The following is a 25,689-nucleotide window of genomic DNA, read 5'->3' on the forward strand; positions in this document are numbered from 1 at the left end:
CAAGATCATGTGGCTGGCATGACTGCATGGAGCGCTGTTACTTTTTCGCCGGAGCGGTACCTATTGATCTACTCACATTGGCATGTTTTCGAACTGCTAGGTTGGCAGGAGCTGGAGCTAACAGCGGCCGCTCATGCTGCTCCCGGGGTTTGAACCTGGGACCTTTTGGTATCCCTCTATTTGCCAATTATCAGTCAGTCTGGTGGTTGCCATAATCTTGGTTTTCTTGATGTTTAACTGCAACCCAGCTTCTGCACATTCTTCTTTCACCTTGTGGTAAGATGAGCTCACTCTGTCAGCTCCAGCTCCCCATGCGGGTTGTCGAATGCTAGATCATCAAGATAATCTGCTAGAAATACTCAAAAACAGTTACTTTTATATAGCATTCAACAACCCGCATGGAGAGCTGAAGCTGACAGAGGGAGCTCACCCGCTCACTGGATTCGATCTGCCGACCTGTCGGTCAGTAGTCCTGCCAGCTCGAGGGTTTAGCCCAGGGGTCCCCAAAGTACGGCCCGGGGGCCCACATGCGGCCCATTGAAGCCATTTATCCGGCCCGCACAGAACAAAGGCTGAAGGGGGTTGGGCTAAATGGCCCAAGGGGTCTCTTCCAACCCTCTTTTTAAATTTTTTAATTTATTATTATTATTATTATAAATCGCATTTTATTCATTAGCCCATCGACCATATCAAAACATTTAACACATAACATACAACATACAAAAGAAGTTAAAATAAGCTGTTAACAAGATCCCGTTCAGGTCAAATATCTGCATCACCTCCACAGTTTACCCCAATTGATTCCAAATACGCAATTCTCAGCTGTGTTGCTTTGAATAGGAAAAGGGCTGTTTTGTGTTATTTTAGGATTCTAGCCAGCCAACAAAAATGAAGTTTCAATATGTGGGTCCCAGTGTATTTTGTGAATAATGTATGGCCCAAGGCATTGGTTTCTCTCTTTCTTATATAATTCACAGCTGAACAGTACATGTGTGATATCCTCCACCTCTGATGCTCCACAAATACAAATAATAATAATAATAATAATAATAATAATAATTATTATTATTATTATTATTATTATTATTATTATTAGCATTGAGGCTGGGAGGCCATCTGTCAGGGGTGCTTTGCTTGTGCTTTTGGTCCACAAAGGCAGAAAGGAGTTGGGCTAAATATTATTATTATTATTATTATTATTATTATTATTATTATTATTATTATTGCTCGGTGGCCACCTGGCCAACTATAGTCCAGCCCTTCAATGGTCTGAAGGATCGTGAACTGGCCCCCAGATTTAAAAGTTTGGGGACCCCTGGTTTAGCCTATTGCGCCACTTGAGGCCCCTAGATCCAGCCTGAGCCCAGGGAAATCGCTCTAAAGCAGGAGCAGAAAGGGTGCTGCCCCTTTAAGGATTGCTGGACTGCGTCCCCCAGCATTCCTCGCCCTTACCTAGTTGGCGAGGCCTGACGGGAGACGTAGATCGACGACTTCTGCATGCAGAAGATAGAGGGAGCCGCGTTTCCCGCGCTTTTGCCTCCAAGGCCGAGAAGGGGCGGGCCTGGCCAGGCAATGAGGCGCTCGCAGGTCTGTCGGCTGCTGCGGGGCTGCTTCGAGGAGGTGCTGCCCTTGGAGGCCTTCGTGAAGCGCCTCCAGGAGAAGGAGGCGAAGGCAGGGGGCCTGCCGGCCGAGCCGCTGATCCAGGACGGAGACCCCAAGTGCTTCAGGGTCCTGGTGGAGCGCTGCCTGGTGGGTAGGCCTCGCGGCGGGAAGGCGCCCCCGCCTCGCTTGGTCTTCCAGCAGGTAAATATCCCTTCTCAGGGTCCGCCCCTTGCGGTGTGGGCTTCTCCTCAGCTTAGTGTGGGAAAGAAAGACCAATGATACACACGAGGAACAAGAAAGCGCCATAATATGCACACTGAGGCTCTTATAACTTGCCCTGGAGGGGAGACTGGCTTCGAGCAAAGCCTCTCCCCAAACATTTTAATACCAGTGGGTTGCTGTATGGCCATGTTCCAGAAGCATTCTCTCCTGACCTTTCACCCACATCTATGGCAAGCATCCTCAGAGGCTGTGAAGTCTGTTAGAAACTAGACAAGTGAAGTTTATTTATTTATTTATTTATTTCAATTATTTATACCCCGCCCTTACCCGAGGGGACTCAGGGCGGCTTACAAGTGGCAACTGATGCCGTTACACTGTTATACAGTGAACTAAAATGTTAAAACAGTTAAAACAGTCATAAAATACAATATACAAAGTTTAAAACAATGCAAAGTGCTTATGCCATTCATCCACCAGACCTTATACAAGAGCCTTCATTCAGACTGCGTCGAAGCCAACACATGCTTATTCTTCAAACGCCTGCATACATAGACAGGTCTTCAGTTTTTTTCTGAACCCCAGAAGGGATGGAGCCTGCCGAATGTCACTGGGGAGGGAGTTCCACAGCCGGGGAGCCACCACCGAGAAGGCCCTGTCTCTCGTCCTCACCAGCCGTGCCTGTGAGGTGGGTGGGACCGAGAGCAGGGCCTCTCCACATGATCTTAAGGTTCTTGTGGACTCATAGGGGAAGATACGTTCGGACAGGTAAATTGGACCAGAACCGTTTAGGACTTTTTAGGCCAAGACCAGCACTTTGAATTGGGCTCGGTAGCATATCGGCAACCAGTGGAGCTGGCTTAACAAGGGAGTAGTACACTCCCTGTATACCGCCCCAGTTAACAATCTGGCTGCCTCCCGTTGTACTAATTGGAGCTTCCGGACCATCTTCAAAGGCAGCCCCACGTAGAGCATGTTGCAGTAATCCAACCGGGATGTGACCAGAGCATGGACCACTGTGGCCAAGTCAGACCTCCCAAGGTACGGGCGCAGCTGGCGCACAAATCTGAGTTGTGCAAATGCTCCCCTGGCCAACACTGAGACCTGGGGTTCCAGGCTCAGTGATGAGTCCAGGAGGATACCCAGACTGCGAACCTGTGTCTTCAGAGGGAGTCTATGGAATGTCCAGGGTGGGAGAAGGAACTCTTGTCTGTTTGAGGCAAGTGTGAATGTTGCAATTAGCATTGAATAGCCTTGTAGCTTCAAAGCCTTGCAGTTTCCTATCTTGGAGAATCCTTTGTTGGGAGGTGTTAACCAGCCCTGATTGTTTCATGCCTGGAATTCCCGTTTTCTGAGTTTTGCTCTTTACAGTAGAATCTCACTTATCCAAGATAAACAGGCCAGCAGAATGTTGGATAAGTGAATATGTTGGATAATAAGGAGGGATTAAGGAAAAGTCTATTAAACATCAAATTAGGTTATGATTTTACAAATTAAGCACCAAAACATCGTTATACAACAAATTTGACAGAAAAAGTAGTTCAATACGCAGTAATATTATGTTGTAATTACTGTATTTACGAATTTGGCACCAAAATATCACTATGTATTGAAAACATTGACTACAAAAATGCGTTGGATAATCCAGAACGTTGGATGAGCAAGTGTTGGATCAGTGAGACTCTACTGTACTTACTGTCCTGATTTTAGAACTTTTAAAATACTGGTAGCCAGATTTTGTTCTTTTTCATGATTTCCTCCTTTCTGTTGAACTTGTTCACATGCTTGTGGATTTCAGTGGCTTCTCTGTGTAGTCTGACATGGTGGTTGTTAGAGTGGTCCAGCAATTTTGTGTTCTCAAATAATATGCTGTGTCCAGGTTGGTTCATCAAGTGCTGTTCAATGCTAATCAAGCTGGCCAATTGCAACATTCACACTTGCCGCAATCAGACAAGATTTCTTTCTCCCACCCAGGACATTCCACAGATGTATAAACCTGCTTGCCTAGTTTCCAACAGACCTCACAACCCGAGTCTGCCTGCCATAGATGTGGGCGAAACTTCAGGAGGGAATGCTCCTGGAACATGGCCATACAGCCTGGAAATTCACAGCAAACCACTGATTATGGCCATGAAAGCCTTCAACAACACATTTTAATACCATTTCAATGACCTGCAGTTGAGAGGATATTCCTCTTCCTATACATGCAGTCTCCCAAGTTAACATGCGACTCATAGTTAATAATGGGGGTGGGACAACAGGAAGGGAGAGAAATCTATCCCTGGGAAGGGAAATTTACTCCTGAAAGAGTTAAGGGGAAAGGGTGTCTCTACTGAGGCTCCTTCTACACTGCCATATATAATCCAGATTATATCTGCTTTGAACTGGGTTATATGGCTGTGTGGAAGGGCCCCAAGAACATAAGAGTACAACTTCGCGGAACTGTCCAGCCCAGCATCCTCAATCATAATCTTCCCATTTTCATAAGGAACACTGACTCAAACTGTTAGGAAATCTATGTAAGATTTAAGAAAAAACAAAACAATATGAAATAATTCAATTTCATTGAGGATTATATGGCACTGTAGACTCATATAATCCAGTTATATGAGGCCCCTTTTACACTGCCATATAATCCAGATTATCAAAACAGATAATCCAGATCTGCTTTGATAGTCTGGATTGTATGGCAGTGTAGAAGGGGTCTGAAGGTTTATCACCAGTCCTTGTTTTCACAACAAACCACATTTTTCAAAATCCAATGATCACAGGGACAGGAAGTGAGGTGAAATCTTCTGAACAGGGGCACAGATAGCAAAACAAACACCACAGGCGTGTTAACCCTTCCCTATTCTATTCAAAACTTATATGTGTATGTATGGCTGGAATTCAAAACTAACACTTCAAAATTGTACCTGTTCGAACGTACATACAAATTCCACTTAAGAACAAACTTACAGAACATCTCTTCTCTGTAATTCAGGGTCTGCCCATACTGTATTTGAGTATTGTGTAGCAGGGCCCTTCCACACAGAATATCAAGACAGAAAATCCCACGATATCTACTTTGAACTGGATTATCTGAGTCCACATATATGAGTCCATATATCCCAGTTCACAGCAGATAATGTTGGATTTTATTCATCTGTGTGGAAGGGGTCTCAATAGAGATCTGATTGCACCACAGTTCAAAAGAGATATTGACAAGCTGGAAGGTGTTCAGAGCAGGGTGACTAAAATGATCAAAGGTCTGGAGACCATGAATCCCTATGAGGAGCATCTTAAAGAGCTGGGAATGTTTAGTCTACAGAAGGCAAGGTTGAGAGGAGACATAGTCACGTATAAATATGTGAAAGGGTGTCATAAGGAAGAGGGAGTAGGCTTGTTTTCTGCTGCCCTTGAAACTAGGAGTTGGAGGGATGGGTTCAAATTACAGGGGAGGGGATTCCACCTGAATGTTAGGAGGAACTTCCTGAACATACAAGCTGTTCTACAATGGAACTCTCTGCCTTGGAGTGTGATAGAAGCTCCTTCCTTGGAAAAGTTTAAACAGAGGCTGGATGGCTATCTGTTAGGGATACTTTGATTGTGCTTTTCCTGCATGGCAGGGGGTAGGACTAGATGGCCCATGTGGTCTCTTCCAATTCTGTGATTCTATGAACTGCAGTTCTTGTGTTGTGTAGCTATGATGGTTTGATATTTTCTGCTCCATCCTCTCACATGCCTTTAGTTGAAGTGCCTCAAGCCAGAGTGAATGGAAGGACAATTTGTGGTCTACTAGACTGCAGATCCCATCATTCCCAACCACCCTAGGCAAAGGCATGATGATGGGAGCTGCAGCCTGACATAATATTGTGGACCACGCTTGCAATACGTAATTTAGGACCTGTGCCCCAACATTTTAATGCTAACCCCGCAACGTCCTATAGTTGAAGAACTATAGTTATACTTTTTTTGTTTACTTGCAGATTTTTAGTCAGCACGACATCATTGCCAGAGTCATTCGAAGAATCTGTGAAAAGAAAAAAAAGAATGTCTTGGCCTTTGGCTATGATCTATTGGATGAAAATCATTTCCCGTTGCCCCACATGCCAAATCTCTACAGCTACTTTCCCAATAATACCACAGAAACCATTTGTCAGAGTATTCTCTGGGAGAAGATTCTGAACAGAGTTGGGGATGATTTCTTGATGTATATATTGGAGCACTGCTCTCTCTTTATGTTAGTGCCACCTAGTTGTTGTTACCAAATCTGTGGGCAGCCTGTTTATGAAATTGCATTTAAGGATTCAACTTCCTTTCCTAAATTCCTCAGGCAGAGGTATCCTGGGCCAAAACACAGCACCTTGTCTGGTTACCTGCGAAGAAGGAGGTTTTCATCTTATAAGCAACACACAGCAAGAGGAAACAGGAAGAAATGGCATCCTAGAAGAAAATTAGGAAGCAAAGCAAACAACATTTTGGAGGGCAGTTATCAGCAATCTTTACTGATTCAAACTGTCAAGCAGAATTTTACAGTGAGTGCCAGCGAATGCCCAGAAAGCAAGCAAAGGACCAGTGAGTGTAAATCTTTAACAACACGATCTCTGAAAAGAAAATGGAAAGGTCATTATGAAATGAGCGCGAAAAGAATGAAAATCATGAAAATAGAGGACGGGCTACAGAAAGAAACGGGAAACCTAGTTCACACCCAAAGCAAACATCAGTTGAGCCTAGATGGTGATAATGCCGCATCTAAAAGCTCCACAAGCTTCTGCTTGGCGGATCAGCTTACTCCTGTGACTTCTGTGCTGCACAGTAATGAATGTGGAGAACAGATCTCTGGCGTGCACGTGGCACATCTTGATCATCGAAAGTCTTTTTTGAGTAGTAAGACAATGACACTAGTTAGTGGGAGTAAAGCTCACTGTGAGCCTAGCACCAAAATAGACTCTGTTGATAGATCAACAAAGCAAGAAGGTGGCATTAGATCTACTCAGATGGTATCAGCAAAAGGTGCCACTGCCAGAAGAGACTTCAGAGTCCACAACTCTACATCAAGTGAAAAGTCTTCTGATAATACTTCTTTTAAGAGATACTCTCTCTTGTATTGTCATCGGCAATTACATGAGTGTTTGCCTAATTCTTTTGTGCTAAATAAATTGAAGGGTTCTCCATCAGGGGGACAAAGTCTAGTAGAGATTGTATTTTTCACCAGTCAGATCCCAAAGCAACTCGACAGCTCCAACCAGAGCCATTCCAAGCGAAAGAAGAGGCTTCCTAAACGCTATTGGCAGATGAGAGGCCTGTTCCAAGAATTACTACAGAAGCATGCCAAGTGCCCTTATCTAGGGATTTTAAAAAGGAATTGTCCTATCTGGATTTCTGATTCAATCAGGTATGGCACAGAAGAACAAGCTTGCGAAGAAAAGGTGAACCAAGAGAGAAGGCATTCATCCCAGGAGAGCCAGGAGGCCAATACTATAGAGTATTGCCCCAGTTCTGTAACAGTTGGTTTAGGCCACTTCCCACGAACATCAGGAGCTTCAAGCAGAAGCTGTGGGGAGACTGAGTTGGGCCAAAAAGTACCTGAGGAGCAACCTATCCTGGATTCTTCCACTTCCAACTTCAGGGGGTTGCTTAAACAACATAGTAGTCACTGGCAAGTGTACACCTTTGTCCGGGAATGTCTACAGAGAGTGGTTCCTGCTGAGCTCTGGGGTTCTAGCTATAACAAATGCCGCTTCTACAAAAATGTGAAAAAGTTCATCTCCCTGGGGAAGCTTGCCACATTTTCTATGCAGGAGCTAATGTGGAAAATGAGGGTGAACGATTGCACTTGGCTGCGTCTGTCCAAAGGTATTTTTAAAGATAAAAACTACATCTTCTAAACGTCACTAATACCAAGGTGACTTGGGTGTTAAGAGTTCAATATTCTTGTGCATGAATGTTACCTAGCCTTGCAAAGGAGTCCTCAAAAGTTATAAATTTATTGTCCGTGGATGTTGTGGTCAGGGCAGGAGTCTGTCACCCCCATCCTGCTTCATGCCCATATTCCAAGCTGAAAGGATTGGCATCCCCGCTACAAGGCTGAGTTTGGTTGGGAGAGGGAACATGTGTGGTGCTGCTTCTTTGCTTAATAATGCAATGTTTGTCAGTATTCTATTGGGGAAGCAGACAGAGTAGAAAGTTTAAAGAGAGCCCCCTGCTTTATCGCCTGCAGGCATATGTTGCTTTGCAGAACTGCAGCCTTTGGTTTTGGTAGTAACATGAATAAATATTCCTCGAAGGACAGGAATCTTATGGAAATAATATTGTTCTATATTCAGTGTCATTAAACTTGATTTCTGCATTTAGGGCCTGGTCATTTTGTTCCTGCCTCTGAACATCATTTTCGTCAAGACCTAATGTCCAAATTCTTCTACTGGCTGATGGACTCCTATGTTACAGAGCTCCTCCGCTCTTTTTTTTATATCACTGAGACCATGTTTCAAAAGAATTTACTTTTCTTCTTCAGAAAAACTGTTTGGAGCAAGTTAGAGACTATAGGACTCAGGTAATTATAATTAGAAAGCTGCTCTTTTCCTGTCGAAGGAAAGATGTATGTTCTCTCGAGGCTGTCTTCTGTGCCTTCCTATGTATAGATAAATAATACTTGTAGACGGACTAGACTTGAACCCTATTGCTAATTCTCTTTTTGAATTCACCTTCCTAAATTGGGAAAGTTGCAAAGTGGGTTGAGATGATAAACACATGCTACACTCACTGAAAGAAAATAGGAGGAAGAATATGGGGACTGGAGCATGTCAGACGGGCCCCTATGTGCAATTATGACTGCATAGTTCTAATTTCCAGCTGAGTAATAGGAACAGAAAAGGAATAGATTTCAAACACTACTTTGAAGAGTATTGTGATGGTAGACATTCTGAACTGAGTATTGCAAGGAAGCAAATCTCAAGAGGAAATGACAAAATTTGCTTTGTAGTCTCTAGCCATGAGACTAACATTACCTTCTGTTCTAGGAACCACTTGGCCAAAGTGCATCTCCATGCCTTGTCAGAGGAGAAGATCAAAAATTTGCAGCAGGAAAAGTATGTTCCTCTGGCCTCAAAACTCCGGTTCATTCCCAAAACAAATGGGCTGCGGCCTGTGGTCCGGCTGGATAGCGTGGTTGGAGCCAAAACTTTCTGCGAGAAGATCAGAGAAAGAAAGGTGCTTGACTTCTTGAGTTTAGTCTGGTATTATTTTAGACCATCTTAATGATATTTTAGGGCTTATTTGTACCCCTGATATACTCTGAGCCCATTCCAGTTAATCTTCAACCTCCCAAGTATAATTCCCAGAACAGCATATGAAGTCTGGCTTGTGTGAAATAATGTGTAACTTTTACTTCTTGTGACTTGAAGTGATTGTTCTATTAATGCATACTAACATCTCATGAGCCCATTTATTTTGCTGCTATGCCATGCTGCTGACTCATGTTCAGCTTGCGATTGATTATAATTCAAAGATCCTTTTCTCATCTATGCCTAAAGAGTCATGTATACCCATCCTGTAACACTATGTAACACAATTTTTGTTCCTGGGTTATAAATATCATTTCCTAATTGGTTCTATCATAAAAACATGAGAAAGATTTATTAAACTGCAAGCACATTTTGTTCTAGTTTTTCAATGAAAATGCCATTGAGTCCCAACCAATTCAACGTAGTCTGTGGCAGCCACAAAAACAAAGTTTCTGGAGTATAACAACTACTTTCAAAGTGCGTAAGTACTACACAATTAAACAGGAAATAACACTTTCAAATCAAGAACAGAACATTTTTGAATATTTGTTACATAGTGTTATAATTCTAAAATCTTTTTATCACATATTCCTAAAGAGTTGAGTAGTTCCTTCCTATAATTCAGCACTACAGTATATCTAGTTTGCCTAAATAAGAGCTTCGCCTTTTTTTTCTGCTGAAATAGGCCAGAGTATAATGCATATAAGTAAAGAATGTTTGCTAGATAATGGAGTGCCCTCCCCAGTCTTGTTGAAGAGGAAGACACATGGACATGCATGCAATGCTTCAATTTTCAGCGATGGAGAAAAGCACATTTGAAGGAGTGGGAATGAATGAATAACAGGAACACAGCTGTCTTGGTGCATGTCAGAAAATCTCCTTTGTGCCCTAAGTTGCATTTCACCCATCTCTGAAGGCTTGGAGCTCATTTGAGGTACTTCGGTATTTCCTGATCCGCTCCTTGTCAGTTCTTGAACAGTGATCATGATCCTTCATCATTCATGGCTCTGGTAAAAATGAACTCATTTCCTACTTGAAAAGAAGACAGAAGCAAACAGTACCTAAGCAGTTCCACCTTTTCTTCATCCATCCAATTGATTGCTCCTGTGTCAGTGGAATGGCATTTTTTCCTAGGGCTCAACCTGAACTTTTAGAACTGCTCGAGCTTCTCTTACTATTTTTGATTTTTTAAAATGGAGATATACAAACTTTGTGTATTGTTTTTAAAAAGATTGAAATGATGATAGTGAAACATATTAAACTTTTGCTTTATACAACACTAATTTACTAACAGATTCAATTAAATTTTTAGATTAATCATATCATAACTAAAATTAGATGAAGGATTTAAAACAAATAATTTGACAGTAATGAAGATGAACTTTTCCAGTTCCCCTTCAGTGGAAATTAAACTGTATTTTTCAAAGAGGATTATTTCACATTAAAAATTTTCTTAAATTATTAATATCTACAATGTTCTACAATTTTCATTTAGATTGTTAGTTAGTGTTTTTATCATTTTATCATTATCATGCTGTCTCTCTTTCTGTTTTTACATCAGATATATTTTCCATCTATAACTCTTGGGATGGAAAGCTCTTCTGACTTAACCATAATCTCGCAGTATGATAATATTCTTATAATCCCTTTTTAAGAATTTTCCCTGATAGCTCCTGAAGGCCAGATCTCTCAAACTTGTTTCTCAAGGTTTTGTTCTAACCTTTTATATCAATCTGTTTTTCTCTGACTCTCTTTCTGTATATACATCCATAAACACATTCATATATATCTATAATTGTGTGTGTGTGTGTGTGTGTGTGTGTGTGTATGTATGATTCTGTAATTTCTATATCATTGATAGTATGCATTTTTCTATTATAATTTCTCAACAATTGACCCATCAGATAGCATCCCTCTCTTAAGTTTTAATATACCAAATACAGGGTTAAGGTAAAGGTTTTCCCCTGACATTAAGCCTAGTCATGTCTGACTCTGGGGTTGGTGCTCATCTCCATTTCTAAGCCGAAGAGCCGGCATTGTCCTTAGACACTTCCAAGGTCATGTGGCCGGTATGACTGCATGGAGTGCCATATACAGAAGATACATATACAGTATTATTTTTAGTTATCAGATCCTGTCGTGGTCATCTTTGTGAAAAAGTCTATTAAAAGTTTCCATTCTTGTAGATTCTGCATATTAGTTTGCTGTAGGGCTAAAGTAAGGGCTGAAGAATACATGGAGACCAGGAGACAATGTGAGCAGACAAAAGAAGATACAACAAATGGACTTCAAATTAAAATTGTTATAATCCTCTCTATATATTATGTATTATGTGTTAAAGAAATAGAGATGAAGACATAACAATGATAATATTGTAAAAGAACTACTTGTTCCTCAACAGCCTTCACCCACTTTATTTTCTCCTCGCAACATACTAGAAGATATGACTATTGGACTTAATGTTTGGTAACAATATTATTCCTCTCTTTGATATAGGGGATACATGTAATCTTTGATATTTTAAGTAATACAGTACTTGCAATTATAATTGATATGAAGAAATAGATGTATTAATAATGACTTTGTACACTGACAATTGTCCCTTTTCCCTCTCTTCAACTTCCTCACTTTTTGCAACATACTTGATATTTGTAACAATTTAACTCACTAATAACTCCACCCTCCCCTTTTTTCTCGTTATTTTGTTATTTATTTCTCTTTCTAGCTTTCCCTTCCCCCCTTCTTTTGTTGTAAACATTTGAAATTGTTAAAAAAATACATAGAACAGAAATGGCTCAAGGTTCTGAACCTCACCACCAAAATTGGTCGAGCACCTTGGATAGCTTATTTAAAATTCAGATTAAAATCTTCAGTGAGTTCAGCACTACCCCACTGATATGGTAGGCATGAGCTGTAACTGTCTTCAGTGCCTGGTAACATTCTGTCATGTTTCCTTCCTTACTCTTCAATCACAGCTGGGTAAGAACAATTTGTTATTGGCTTCATTAATCAGTTTTGACTTCACTCTTGTTTATCAGGACTAATTATCTATACTTATATTTCTGTTTCGTATATGCTGTAAGCCCTTGGTATCTTCTGGGTTTGCTTCCAGGATCCTCCATGCTGGGTTCAGTATTCTCTGATTGTGGGTGAACTATAACTCTCTGATACCAAGGTCAATCACCCCAAAGTCCACCAGAATGCAAAGTTGGCAGCGCTGGGTCTGTGTGCCAAGTTTGGTCCAGATCCATCATCAGATAGGTTTAGTGTTCTTTGAATACAGGTGAACTTTAATTCCCGGATGTCAAGGTCAGTCACCCCCAAACCCACCAGTATGCAAAGTTGGCCATGTTGAGACTGTGTGCCAAGTGAGTTCCATGTCCATCGTTGGTGGCGTTCAGAGAGCTCCTAGATTGCAGGTGAACTGTAACATCCCAGTCCCTTCAACTCCTATAAATCATGGTGAATGTTCAGTTGCTGCGTGCCATAGAAAATAATAGGAAAGGATTAGAGAAGAGGCAGTGGGCGGGGTCATTCAAATTCCACACCAATGGAGAGAGAAAGGAACACTAGGATGTGGCACTTGCTGTAACCTGCAATGTTCTTGGAGGCTCCTCAGCTGCGGGTTAAAGCTTTTTGTGGAGGTGGGCGACTGTGCAAGTGGACATACAGATTTTCCTTTTTATTATGTGTATAGATGGCAAAATCAAGATTTTTGGGGGAAGTAGTATTTTTAAGCTGTGGATGATTGAATCCATGGATACATAAGCCATTGATGCAGAAGGCCAACTATATATGTTCTTTTAAAATTGGGAATCTCTTTGCTAAGCATTTATGCAGCCATGTTTTCTATTTCAACTTCCACACTGGAATGTTCTAATATGTCTGCTCTCGTCTTTAAAAAAAAAAAACCCTTATCGGTTAAAAAAAGTCACTCTACAAACTTGCTCTTTCAACTCCTTTGTCTAATTTTCCACCAGAGCAACCAACCAGCTTACACATATATGAATATAAAAATATTTTGTATCAGCACCAACAACCCATCCTTTTTATTTTCTTTTGTTTTCCTTTAGGTTCAGTTGTTCAAAACACAACTGAAGAACTTGTTTAGTGTTCTTAATTATGAACGAATAAAGAATCCCGCCTTGCTTGGATCATCTGTTTTTGGGAAAGATGATATTTTTGCAGCGTGGAAGCAATTTGTCTTGAAGATCCTGGAGCTGAATGAAGAAATGCCTAAATTCTACTTTGTGAAGGTATGGTTTGAAAATCTTGGAAAATCAATCTAAGTGAGCATTATGGCACAGACTGAATAAAACATGCATAGGATTTCACTGTAAAATTTGGCTGCTGTAATCCTAGCTGCACAATGTCTATGGGTTGTTTTCCAGAGGTAAATTGCTTGATATTCACTTAACGCTTCTCATCTATATATATAAATGAGTGATGGCATCACGGCGACTCACAAAACAACAAAAGTACAGGCCTCCCAACCTCGAAATTTGACAACAAAACCCATCATCCACGCCTCTAGGTTGATACAACAAAAAGAAAAATAAAGTCGTAATTAGAGGGAGAGCAATAATTTTTTTATCCAATTGCTGCCAGTTTAGAGGGCTAATCTCTGCCCACTTGGTCTCCTAGCAACCAAGGGACAGCCAGGGTTCAGTTAGGGGAGAGGCAGATTTAGGCCTCACTTAGGCTTCTTCCACAGATTATCTAATTTGCACTGAATTATATGGCAGTGTAGACTCAAGGCCCTTCCACACAGCTATATAACCCATTTATAATCTTATATTATCTGCTTTGCACTGGATTATCTTGAGTCCACACTACCATATAATCCACTTCAGTGTGCATTTTATACAGCTGTGAAGAAGGGGCCTCATATAATCCAGTTCTAAGCAGATAATATAAGATTATCAATATACAGTAGACTCTCACTTATCCAACATAAACAGGCCGGCAGGATAAGTGAATATGTTGGATAATAAGAAGGGATTCAGAAAAAGCCAATTAAACATCAAATTAGGTCATTGTTATACAAATTAAGCACCAAAACATCATATTATACAACAAATTTGACAGACAAAGTAGTTCCATGCGCAGTAATGCTATGTAGTAATTACAGTAGAGTCTCACTTATCCAGCACTCGCTTATCCAACGTTCTGGATTATCCAACGCATTTTTGTAGTCAATGCTTTCAATATATTGTGATATTTTGGTGCTAAATTCATAAATACATTAATTACTAAATAGCATTACTGTGTATTGAACTACTTTTTCTGCCAAATTTGTTGTCTAACATGATGTTTTGGTGCTTAATTTGTAAAATCATAACTTAATTTGATGTTTAATAGGATTATCCTTAATCCCTCCTTATTATCCAACATATTCGCTTATCCAACGTTCTGCCGGCCCGTTTATGTTAGATAAGTGAGACTCTACTGTACTGTATTTACAAATTTACCACTAAAATATCACACTGAATTTAAAACACTGACTACAAAAACATTGATTATGAAAAGGCAGACTGCGTTGGATAATCCAGAACATTGTATAAGCGAATGTTGGATAAGTGAGATTCTACTTTAATATGAAATAATTACTGGGATAGAATAATGCAGAACAATATAATCTCTAAAACCAGGACAGTAAATAAACAGGGGAATTCCACACAGGAAACAATCAGGGCCAGCTAAAACCTCCCAACAAAGTATTCCCATCATCAAAGTCTGGCAAATCCTCTGTTTTCTCAGGGCCACAGACAGTAGAAGCACATAAAATATCGCAAACAACACCACTCTGAAAACAAGGGAATTCCAAACAGGAAAGAATCAGGGCCAGCTAACACCTTCCAACCAAAAAATCACTCAGGGAGGAAACAGCCAGGCTTTAAATCTGCAAGGCCATTACATCCTAATCATTTTTCCTAATTGCAGCATTCATACTTGCTTCCAACAGACAAAAAAACCCAAAAAACAATCAGAAATATTGTATATTCACAGCCTTTAGGAAATAATATCCCCTGATGGCGCAGCGTGTTAAAGCGCTGAGCTGCTGAACTTCTGGACCGAAAGGCCACAGGTTTGAATTGGGGGAGCGGAGAGAGCCCCCACTGCCAACCCAGAAGTTCAAAAACATTCAAATGTGAGTGCATCAATAGGTACTGCTCCGGCAGGAAGGTAACGCCGCTCCATGCAGTCATCCCACATGACCTTGGAGGAGTCTACGGACAACGCTGGCTCTTCGGCTTAGAAATGGAGATGAGCACCAACCCCCAGAGTCAGACACGACTGGACATAGTGTCAGGGGAAAACGTTTACCCTTTACCTTAACTACCACCAATTCCTCAATACTTTATTTCCCATACCACCATACTTCGCCACAGCAACGCGTGGCCGGGCACAGCTAATCAGTTAATAAAACATTTCAGAATTTTTTGCTGAAGGTAAATTGCTTGACGAATTTCCACAAAACAAAGGTTTTCATCTATAATTTTTGCCGCATAATAGCTTGAAATAAGTCAGGTTTCTACATTCACGGTGAAGCCAACTGCAGCAGTATATCAGGGCAGCTAGTTTCTGCTAACTCAATCAACCTTCCTCTCTTTTTGGTTGACCGAGTCAGCATTAGCTAGCTGCCCTGATATACTGGAAATTGCAAAGGGGCTTTTTTCACACTGAAATTGCTAGACATCCCCAGTCCCAAGAGGATCCTGAAGTGGCTGCCATGAAATGACATTGTGTGTGCCCATAACAAATTTTAACAGCAAGGACTCTCTGTATCACAGCCGTACTCCCCTTAGAGGTCTCTCCATAACCATGGCCTCTTCTACATAGCCAACAAAGATCCTCTGCTTTGCACAGATTCCAGGCAAATGTTTGGTAATCTTGCAAAAACCTAACCCAGTTCAGGAGCATATAGCGTTCCTCTCCCGTGCTCTCTATTAATCCTTAGTCTTTGTCAGTTGAAGCTTTCTACCAAACCCTCCTAAAAACTCGCCTTCTCCAGAAAGCTTCTGGCATATGCTTATTCTTCATCTTGGTTGGGAAATAAACAGTTGGACATGCTGGAAGATGAGCAGAGGTTTGTCCCCTATTGTTGTTGCCTCTGCTTCTTCCTCTCCCTCTAGTAACATCTTCTCCATTTGGATTATTGATTGCAAGCTTATCAAGGCCAGAGTCTATTTTCTTTTTTAAAAAACTATTGATTACCTTAAGACTGCTGTTACGTCCTTTCTGTTAATGCTTTTGCAGGATATTTTCTGTACTTGGTTGTGAATGTCCTCCCATTACAGTATTCTTATTTTGGTTGCTCTTGTCATGTACCTTGAAGTCATTCCCAACCTATGGTGGCCCTAAGGTGACCCTGTCATGGGATTTTCTTAGAAAGGAGTTGCCTTTGCCTTCTTCCTCTGAGGCTGAGAGAGTGTGAAGTGCTCGCAGTCACCCAGTGGGTTTTCATGGCCAAATGGGAAGTCAAAGTCTGGTCTCCAGAATTGTAGCCCAACACTCAAAGCACTGTTCCACGCTAGTTCTTACGTTTACTTTATGTGACATCGGTCCACAGTTGTAAGAACAGTTGACTGAACTGTATTGTTTTCTCTTTCAGGCTGATGTCATGGGGGCTTATGATAGCATCCCTCATGACAAACTGGAAGAGGTAGTTCTGCAGGCCCTTTCTCCAAACAAAAAGACCATCACATACAGCATACGGCGCTATGCAGTCATCATAAGGACAAGAAATGGACTTCTAAGAAAATATTACAGGAGACACGTAATGCAACTCTCATTGGTTTTCTCTGGGTGGTTGCTATATATTCTGTTGCCTAAAGAAACTGTTCCTGGTGGTTCCCATGTCACTGGGAGAGTGAATCCAGTGGGGGTTTTATTCTGTATTTCAAAAGAGATATCCAACCTGTCCTTTGCCTCTCTCCTGCCCCAAAATAGGTTCAGCAATTTGGATGGCTCTTTTAAGCTTTGTGCTGTAAAACAAATTCACTGTCCCACTTATATGGGAATCTCCAGCCCCCACTAATTTATAGGAAGCCAAAATACTAAAGTTGGATATATTATAATATACGCTGCCTAGACAGCTCATCCATAAGGGAAATCCACTGGGGGACATTAGCCAGACATGTGTTTCTGTTGCTTCACTTTATTTTATTTTAGTTTTTTTTAATGGTGGGGATAGGATTAAAAAAACAGGACTTTCCATGTAAAAACAGAAGTGTACATGAATAAATATTGCATTTCAGGATGCAAAGTGTTTGCATTTCTTTACCTGAAGCTGAGATAGATGAGCTTATTGTGAGAACACTCCAGCTTTCCAAGACCCCTTCTACACTGCCATTTAAAATCAAGATTATCTGTTTTGAACTGGATTATATGGCAGTGTAGACTCATATAATGCAGTTCAAAGCAGATAATGTGGATTATCTGCTTTGATAATCTGGATTATGTGGCACTGTAGTAGGGACCCAAGACTGATTGCTTTACTCCTGTGGATGATGGCAGGCATTCATGCTTGTGGAGTAATAAGCGATGAAGAACACAGGCAGAGCTCTAAGGAACTGGTACCAGTAACTATTTTCATGGTACCTAGTCTTTTTCAGAACAATCTTCCAAGACTAAATAAATATTACTTCTGTAACCAGTAACAATTTTTGATTATTTTAGATTTTATTTTGGGGGCATTTTAGGAGGTATTTTGACAGGCTTTATGCCATTCTTTTAGCAGTCTTACTGAAGTGTATCAGTGTGTTGTTTTTTAAGATGTTTATTAAGCAACTTTGTGTTAACTGTCATTTATTGCTTGGGTGGCACCACACCTAAAAACAGGTCTTTTCCCAGTTCCCAGTTAGATGTTTAACTCTATTGGTTGTCAGGGAAAATTCCTTTATTTCTTCTTTTACAAATGTAAACATGCATGTCTTATTTGAAAAGAGTTCTTTAAAAAGTGAAGCATACTCTGTGTTAGGAAGAAGACAGATGGTCATATTTATTTTGGACTAGTTCCAGCTGCTGTTTTCAGCTAAAGTAATTGAATCATTGAAAGTTACATAAATTTTGATTTAGCCAAAATTTGAGTCTGCTCTAGTTGGAAGTAACAAGTGGATGTAATCCTTTATATTTTCTGACATGGTGATAGCTTGCTCTAAGCACAGTTATTGTACTGAGCATCAATTCAGAAGTTTAAAATATTTTAATCTGAATTTATTTATAGGCATCTACTTATAAGGAGTTTAAGCCTGAGATGAACCATTTTGTGAGTCATCTTCAAGAGAGCACTTCACTGAGAAATGCAGTGGTAGTTGAACAAGTATGTTTCTAGGAGCCACTCTCTTTTCAACAGGTTGTTTAATGTTTTTGATGTTGTTGTTGTTTAATCCTTACTGCCTTGAGAGTGGTTATGCAGTAGTTCATATAATTGTTTTTTTCTTCATCACTGCCTGCTGCTATTTTCAAAGGGATTTTCTTAAGACCCTCATTGAGCTCATGGCAGAGGCTAAATTGGAATACAAGATGTCGGGCCATAGCGCCATCTTATAGGTCCCAATCCAAACTTATTTAGCAGCAATCCACACTTGCCACCTTGAGAAAAGCAAGACATACATTAAATTAAATAACATTTAAAAAAATTGATAAGCAGAGTTCAGTGGAATTAACCTCAGAGGAAGCATTCTTAGGATTGCTCTTTAATAACCACTATACTACCTCTGCCAAATTACAAGCAAATGCTATTTAGCTTTCAGATGATTTATTAATGTGGGGTTGGTTGGTGGTAGTGCTCTTATTTATTATTTATTTGTGTATGTGTTGTACAATCTTTAATTTTTCAATTTTATCTGCCTTGATAGGATAGCGCTGGTTGTGTTGCACCAAACTTTCCAAATCTTTTGAAGGTTGGCAACCTTAGCAGCTGAAGAGATTTTTAAAACGGGATAAACTTCAAATGATGCCAGAGGGAAATGTGTATGAAAGCTCAGTTTGTTGATCTGTGAAAACATCTATGGAATTATACGATAAAGAAATGTTGCTTTCAAGTGCTGTATCAATTAACATTGAATTTATATAATGCTGAATTTAGCCTTAACATTTCCACATGTATTTGATCACAAAGAAATTCCTCTTTTTATCTCTTATAATTAAAAAAAAAAAAGAAACAAAAGGGAGAAAAAAACAGGATGTGGGATAGACTTTTGTGGGTATAAACACACGTCGCTATATTTCATATGAAGAAGTACTGATTACATCCCAAAAGCTCATGCTAAAATGAAAGCAATTAGTCTGAAGCCTGTCTGCCAAATTCCATTTTTATTCCCCCTTCTTCCTCCTTCCCATGTATTTGAGTGGATGGATGCCTTTGCTGCTTCTTGTCAGTAGATGGTGGTGTTAAACACGTTTGCCTTTTGAAGGAAACCTTTTGTTTTCAGTTCTGCTTTTTGGAAATGGTCTTATGTTCTTGTAGTCCCAGTTAGACTTTGCTCTTGCCTCTGCTTGTTTCAGATAAATCTTTCACATTGAAACACATGTTAAAGTCTAATACAGTATTGGACCAATACAATAATTGTGATTTATGGGAATCTGTATTCAATATGATCTCTATATTGAACATCCAGAAATATGTAGGTCTTGTCTGAAGAACACCCATGCCACAGAAATTAAAGGTTAGTTTATTGTTGTTTTTTTGGCAAGGAATGCCCCAAAAGTGTGCTGCTCATTAATATGCATGGGTAGTGCTACTGCATTAGATACACACTTAGAATCATAGAGTTGGAGGAGACCTTGTGGGACATCCAGTCCAACCCCTTGCCAAGAAGCAGGAAAATCACATTCAAAGCACCCCTGCCAGATGGCCATCCAGCCACTGCTTAAAAGCCTCCAAAGAAGAAGCCTCCACTACACTCCAGGGCAGAGAGTTCCACTGCTGGACAGCTCTCTCAGTTAGGAAGTGCTTCCTAATGTTCAGGTGGAATCGCCTTTCCTGTAGTTTGAAGCCATTGTTCCGTGTCCTAGTCTGCAGGGCAGCAGAAAACAAGCTTGCTCCCTCCTCCCTATGACTTCCCTTCACGTATTTGTACATGGCTATCATGTCTCCTCTCAGCCTTCTCTTCTGCAGGCTAAACATGCCCAGCTCTTTAAGCTGCTCCTCCGGGCTTGTTCTCCAGACCCTTGATCATTTTAGTTGCCCTCCTCTGGACATATTCCAGCTTGTCAACGTCTTCCTTAAATTGCGGTACCCTGAAGTGGACACAGTCCAGGTGTGGTCTGACCAAGGCAGAATAGAGGGGTAGCATGACTTCCTTGGATCTAGACACTATAATCCTATTTATGCAGGCCAAAATCCTATTGGCTTTTTTTGCTGCCGCATCGCATTGTTGGCTTACGTTTAACTTGTCTACGAGGACTCCCAAGATCTTTTTTACACGTGCTGCTGTTAAGCCAGGCTTCCCCCATTTTGTATTTTTGCATTTCATTTTCTGCCTAAGTGGAGTATCTTGCATTTAACCTTGTTGAACTTCATTTTTTTAGTTTCGACCTATCTCTCTAATCTGTTAAGATCATTTTGGATTCTGCTCCCGTCTTCTGGAGTATTAGCTATCCCTTCCAATTTGGTGTCATTTGCAAACTTGATGATTATGCCTTCTAACCCTTCATCTAAGTCAGTGGTTCCCAAACTTATTTGGCCTGCCACCCTCTTTCCAGAAAAAATATGACTCAGCGCCCCCTGGAAGGGGGGACATGGCTTAGAGGGGTGGGCATGGCTCCTGCTCAAGAGGGCGGGGCTGAGCCTCTCCCCTAGTCCAAGATGCAGGGCTATGAGGGGATGTGGGCGGGACCACAAATGGGTGGCCAGGACTGGGATGAGCGGAGGTACGAGCTCTGAGGCAGGGTTGAGCTTCTATCCCTGTCCTGCGGCACCTGCCAGGACACAGGAGGCGGGGCTAGAGGAGGGGGCGGGGCCTCTTCCCACGTGCCTGACGGGGCTGAACCTCTATACCCCGTCCCCGTGTTCTAACAAGCGCCTCAGAGGAGGTATACAGAGGCTCAGCCCTGTCTCTCACTCTTAGGAAGAGGCCCCACCCCTAGCCCCACCCTTTAGTCCTAAAAGGCCTCTTTGGAGAAGTACAGAGGCCCAGCCCTGTCTCGGGCTCTTGGAAGGAGGCCCCGCCCCTTCCCTAGCTCCGCCCTCTGTGTCCCAACAAGCACCTCAGGAGAGGTATAGATTCTCACCCCTGTCTCGGGCTCTTGGGAAGAAGCCATGCCCACTCCTCTAGCTCCGCCCCCTGTGTGTCCTAACAGGCGCCTTAGGTGCTCAGCCCTGTCTTCGGCACTTGGGAAGAGGCCCTGCCCCTCCCCTGGCCCTGCCACCGCATCCAAATAGATGCCATCACCACTCCCCTGGATCATTCCAGCGCCCACCGGGTGGCAGTTGCGCTCACATTGGGAATCGCTGATCTAAGTCATTAATAAAGATGTTGAACAGAACCGGGCCCAGGACGGAACCCTGCGGCACTCCACTCATCACTTTTTTCCAGGATGAAGTGGAAACATTGGTGAGCACCCTCTGGGTTCGTTCACTTAACCAATTAAGATCCACCTGACTGTAGTTTTGCCTAGCCCACATTTGACTGGTTTGTTTCCCAGAAGGTCATGGGGGACCTTGTCAAAGACTTTACTGAAATCCAGATACGCCACATCCACGGGTTCCCCGTACCTATCCAGCTTGTAATTCTATCAAAAAAGAGGTCCAATTAGTCTAGCATAATTTGTTTGTGATAAATCTGTATTGACTATTCGCGATGACCACATTCCTTTCTTAAGTTTTGCAGACCACTTCCTTAACGAACTTTTCCAGAATCTTGGCTGATATCGATTTGAGGCTAACAACGGTAATTGTTTGGGTCATCCTTTTTTCCCTTCTTGAAGATAGGGACCACATTCACCCTCCTCCAATCTGCTGGGACTTCTCCCGTTCTTGATTGTTATCCACTTATTTTTCCTCCTGCAGAATAGAGGTTTAATCACTTATGTCATTCCCCCCAGCACTTTGCTGCCAAGAAAATGGAAATTATTATCAGCTTGCTGGAGGAATGATTGAAATAGTTGATTTTGGTAACTTAAAAATACACGAAGTTCAAACTCCTATTTGGAATAGTCCATCTGAGTTGTCTATTTATTCTGGGTTTGTGTGTTTTTTTGTGGTTATTTTAGAGTATTTCTCTGAAGGAAACCAGTTCTCACCTCTCAGAATTTTTCTCTCGTTTGATTCGTAACAGCATCCTGAAGATTAAGGACAGGTAATATCTCTCCTTTTTTATTTTTGTTTTTCTACCTGCTTCTTTGGATGACAGCTTCTGGTATCAGATGGAATGGCCTGGTGGCTTGTTGCGGGGTCAAATCATTCAGTTTGTCTCAACAAAGGTTATCTACCAACCAATCCCTTTATTTGGATAACATCATTAGTTCTTGCAAAGGTCTTACTTAATTTGGCCCACTGTACACTTCATGGGAGAAATTGACACAGAGAGGAATCTGTGGAAAGGGGAAGGGGAAAGCCTTCCTTTCAGTAAAGGCGCTAACGGGGATTGGGGAAATGCAGCGCCCACTGCTCAACCGCAACGGGCGCCTCGTTTCCCCAAAGTCCACCTCCTTTACTGAAGGGAAGGGGAAAGCCTTCCCTTCAGTAAAGGCCTGACGAGGGCGCCCCTTGGGAAGCACCCCGCAAGCGTTGCTAGGCAGCAGCGATCACGGGGCGCTTCCTCCTCCCGATCCATCTCCTTCTCTCAAACTCAAGAGGAGAGGGAGAGGCGCCCCCAGCAACGCCTCAGATAACCCAGAGCCTCGGTTAACCGGAACTCGGTTAACCAGGGTTCTACTGTATTACATTTATTTCTGTACCTACTGTCTCCCCATAGGGACTCCAGGCAGCTAGCAAATAAGCACACATAATAAAAATTGAAAATAAGAAAGAAGTAAATATACAATTAAAATACAAGAAATACTTTTAAAATTGCATTTAAAACTCACCCTAACCCCTGCCTGTTTTTTCTTTAAAAGAGCTGGAGGTTTTAGCTTGTTTGGTGTCCCACGTGTTACTTCACAAAAAGAGCATTTGCAAACTATCATTATAACTTCTCAACTATTTCATCTTTGCATGTAAATACGAATAATTACTTCAATTTTATGCCCACTATGGGAAAAGAGAAATATTACTACAGTATATTTTCTGTATTCACAACTCTTCAAATCTCGCAGAAAAATTATTATATGCTGAAAAACGGTTGGAGGGAGGGAAGTGAATGGGAAGGAATGTTTTTAGATCAGTATCGGAGACAGTGATGGACAGAAATCTCTCCACATCTCTCCACTTTTTTCATGGCCATGTGGTGTCTACTGGAAGTGGGCAGTGAGCAAGTAGCCACGGATGATGGGGAAGCATTTATCAACACCTTTAAAAGCCAGAGGATCTCCTCCAGAGACCCTGCATAATTATTACACAGCCCAATCCAACAAGAATAATTCTTAATGTTTTCAGGCCTGTTTCTGAGTTTATTTGATTCAGAAAATTGCTTTGGATAGTCCACATCAGCTCTAGTTTCTTAGAAATTGTTATCATGGTTTTCTATGGGTGAACAGATGGCGATTGGTTGATGCCATATGCTCTGCATCTCAAAAGCTAGAGCTGATACAGGGAAACAGGTGCCATTTTTTGAATCAGCGGTTCAAATATACCCAGAAACAGGGCTAACATTTGAGGTACCAAATGTGTCAAAACCTACTCATGGGCCATGTTCCTCATTTGCCTGTTCTTGCTCCAACACAGTCATGTTGAAGGTGCAGGAAACATGGGAGTGTCAGGTGTGGGCAAATTGGTGCTGTGTTTAAGAACTTGAGATGAGGGAATGGAAAGTTTAAGCAGGATTCTCTTCATCAGAGCATCCTTCCATTGTTCGTATTTTCTCCCCAATATTTGACAATATTCTTTCAATCTCTAATCCCTAATATACGTATGCAGTCTGCCATCCATATCCACAAACTGTATCTGTGCACAGTTTGAATTTTTATTTTTATCTATCTATCTATCTATTACAACATGGGAGGCTGTTGCAGAGAAATGAATGGCTCTTTCAAATCTCAGCCCCATAGATTTAAAATATCAAATCCCCCCCTCCTAAGTATTTAAGCAAGTTTATCCCTTCTCTTTGGAGTCTTCACTTCCCAGTCTTTATTTTTCGCACCTGAAATGTTTTCTGAAGCTTTCTAACAAAATGAATGCACTGGCCCTGCTCCACTAATCAGTATAGTGGCATCTTCCCAAAGCAACTTGCTTTTATTGCATTCAGAAAAAGCCAGTAGCCCTTCTTTTACATTGTATCTGTTATCTGACTGGGCTTTTTTCCCCTTTAAATCACTCTTGATAATTTTTTTAAAAATCAGTATTACTTCATATATTCCAGGATTGAATGCTGCCTTTTAGAACCAATACTGGGAATATTTGCCATATAAAGTTATGCATTTTATATCCCTTATAAACCTGGACAATTTGTTCTATACATCCTTTGTTTTGGATCAAAGTCATTGTTTTGGGACTCTATACAAGAGCCTTCAGAAAAAGGTGTTTTGTCAGTATTTGAAGTTGCTGGCTACTGATAGATGAATATTTAGAAAACTTGCCACCATTGTGACTGCGCAAATATTTGGAAAGTTAATGGTCAAGGCTGAGTCTTATTCCTTCCAGATTTCCCCTATTTAAAAAATAGAGACTTCTGCTGTATTTGTTAGACTGTGGTCAGATTGCTGTTGAACTAACAGAAAGTCTTGTTCAGAATTCCATGAAATATTTGTAGAAGAAAATGATGAATTTGCCTTTTGGTTGAGAAGTTATTTTTGTGAAAACTATTGACTTTGGGCATAATTACATGACCTTCCAAGCCAAAGAACTGAGATTAATTCGAGATTCAGTAGGAAAGTTTAAAAGCTAGGATGATTATTGCAGCCTACATACGCTAGAAAAATAGTTATCACCAAGATACACAGTACTGACTGTATTTCTGAAGGGTAGATTTGTATATGTGATCTAAACTGACAAGAAGAAAAGATCAAAGTCTTTCCAAATGACATTTTTTAGTTCTCAGTGAATGCTTTGTTTGGTCTAGTGTACAGAATCTAGACTAATACAGAATTTTATAAGACTGAAATTTATTCTTGTTATAAATTCATAAAAATTGGATTCCCACCATTTTCAGTTCGAAAACATGGCAGTCAATCAATAATTTCCCCTGCCTTTTTCCTGAGAGTGCTAGTAGACTCCATCTTCATATGAAGTTCTGATGTTAAAAGCACAGTTAAATTAAGTGTAGTTTCACAGTGGGAGGAAAAATATGTGTGTATCTACTGCATCATCATCATAGGCATTCACATATGGCTTAGTATGATTGTCTTTCAAAGGTGTTGTTGGTGGGTCCATAAGTGACTGCATAGACCTATTCTGGATCTGCATGGTTTGTCACAATGAGGACATAGATTTCCAGATGGAAGGTAGTCCCAACAAGGGTTTGCTTGATGCACCTTCTCTTGGCATGTTTCTCCCTTT

At 41.1% G+C, this 25,689-nt stretch overlaps 1 protein-coding gene across 9 annotated transcripts in view; it reads left to right on the forward strand.

Annotated features, from left to right (window-relative positions):
* Nucleotides 1-1,456: 1,456 nt before the first annotated feature.
* The window catches only part of tert (telomerase reverse transcriptase), a 67,031-nt gene continuing 42,798 nt past the window's right edge, over nt 1,457-25,689 (forward strand). For 3 of the 9 annotated variants that reach the window (XR_010006187.1, XR_010006186.1, XM_008108887.3), the window contains exons 1-8: nt 1,459-1,803; nt 5,790-7,659; nt 8,158-8,356; nt 8,823-9,012; nt 13,160-13,342; nt 16,702-16,866; nt 18,316-18,411; nt 22,308-22,393. Coding sequence is in view for 6 of the 9 variants with exons in the window: in XM_008108887.3 (XP_008107094.1) it covers nt 1,498-1,803; nt 5,790-7,659; nt 8,158-8,356; nt 8,823-9,012; nt 13,160-13,342; nt 16,702-16,866; nt 18,316-18,411; nt 22,308-22,393 (3,095 nt within the window). In the remaining 3 variants the exon portion in view is untranslated. Of the gene's footprint in view, nt 1,804-5,789; nt 7,660-8,157; nt 8,357-8,822; nt 9,013-13,159; nt 13,343-16,701; nt 16,867-18,315; nt 18,412-22,307; nt 22,394-25,689 lie in introns of all 9 variants that reach the window. The other 6 variants (XM_062980818.1, XM_062980819.1, XR_506171.3 and 3 more) reach the window with 5 other exon arrangements.

This window comes from Anolis carolinensis, chromosome 4 (genome assembly GCF_035594765.1).
Source record: "Anolis carolinensis isolate JA03-04 chromosome 4, rAnoCar3.1.pri, whole genome shotgun sequence".
Classification (NCBI taxonomy): Eukaryota; Metazoa; Chordata; class Lepidosauria; order Squamata; family Dactyloidae; genus Anolis; species Anolis carolinensis.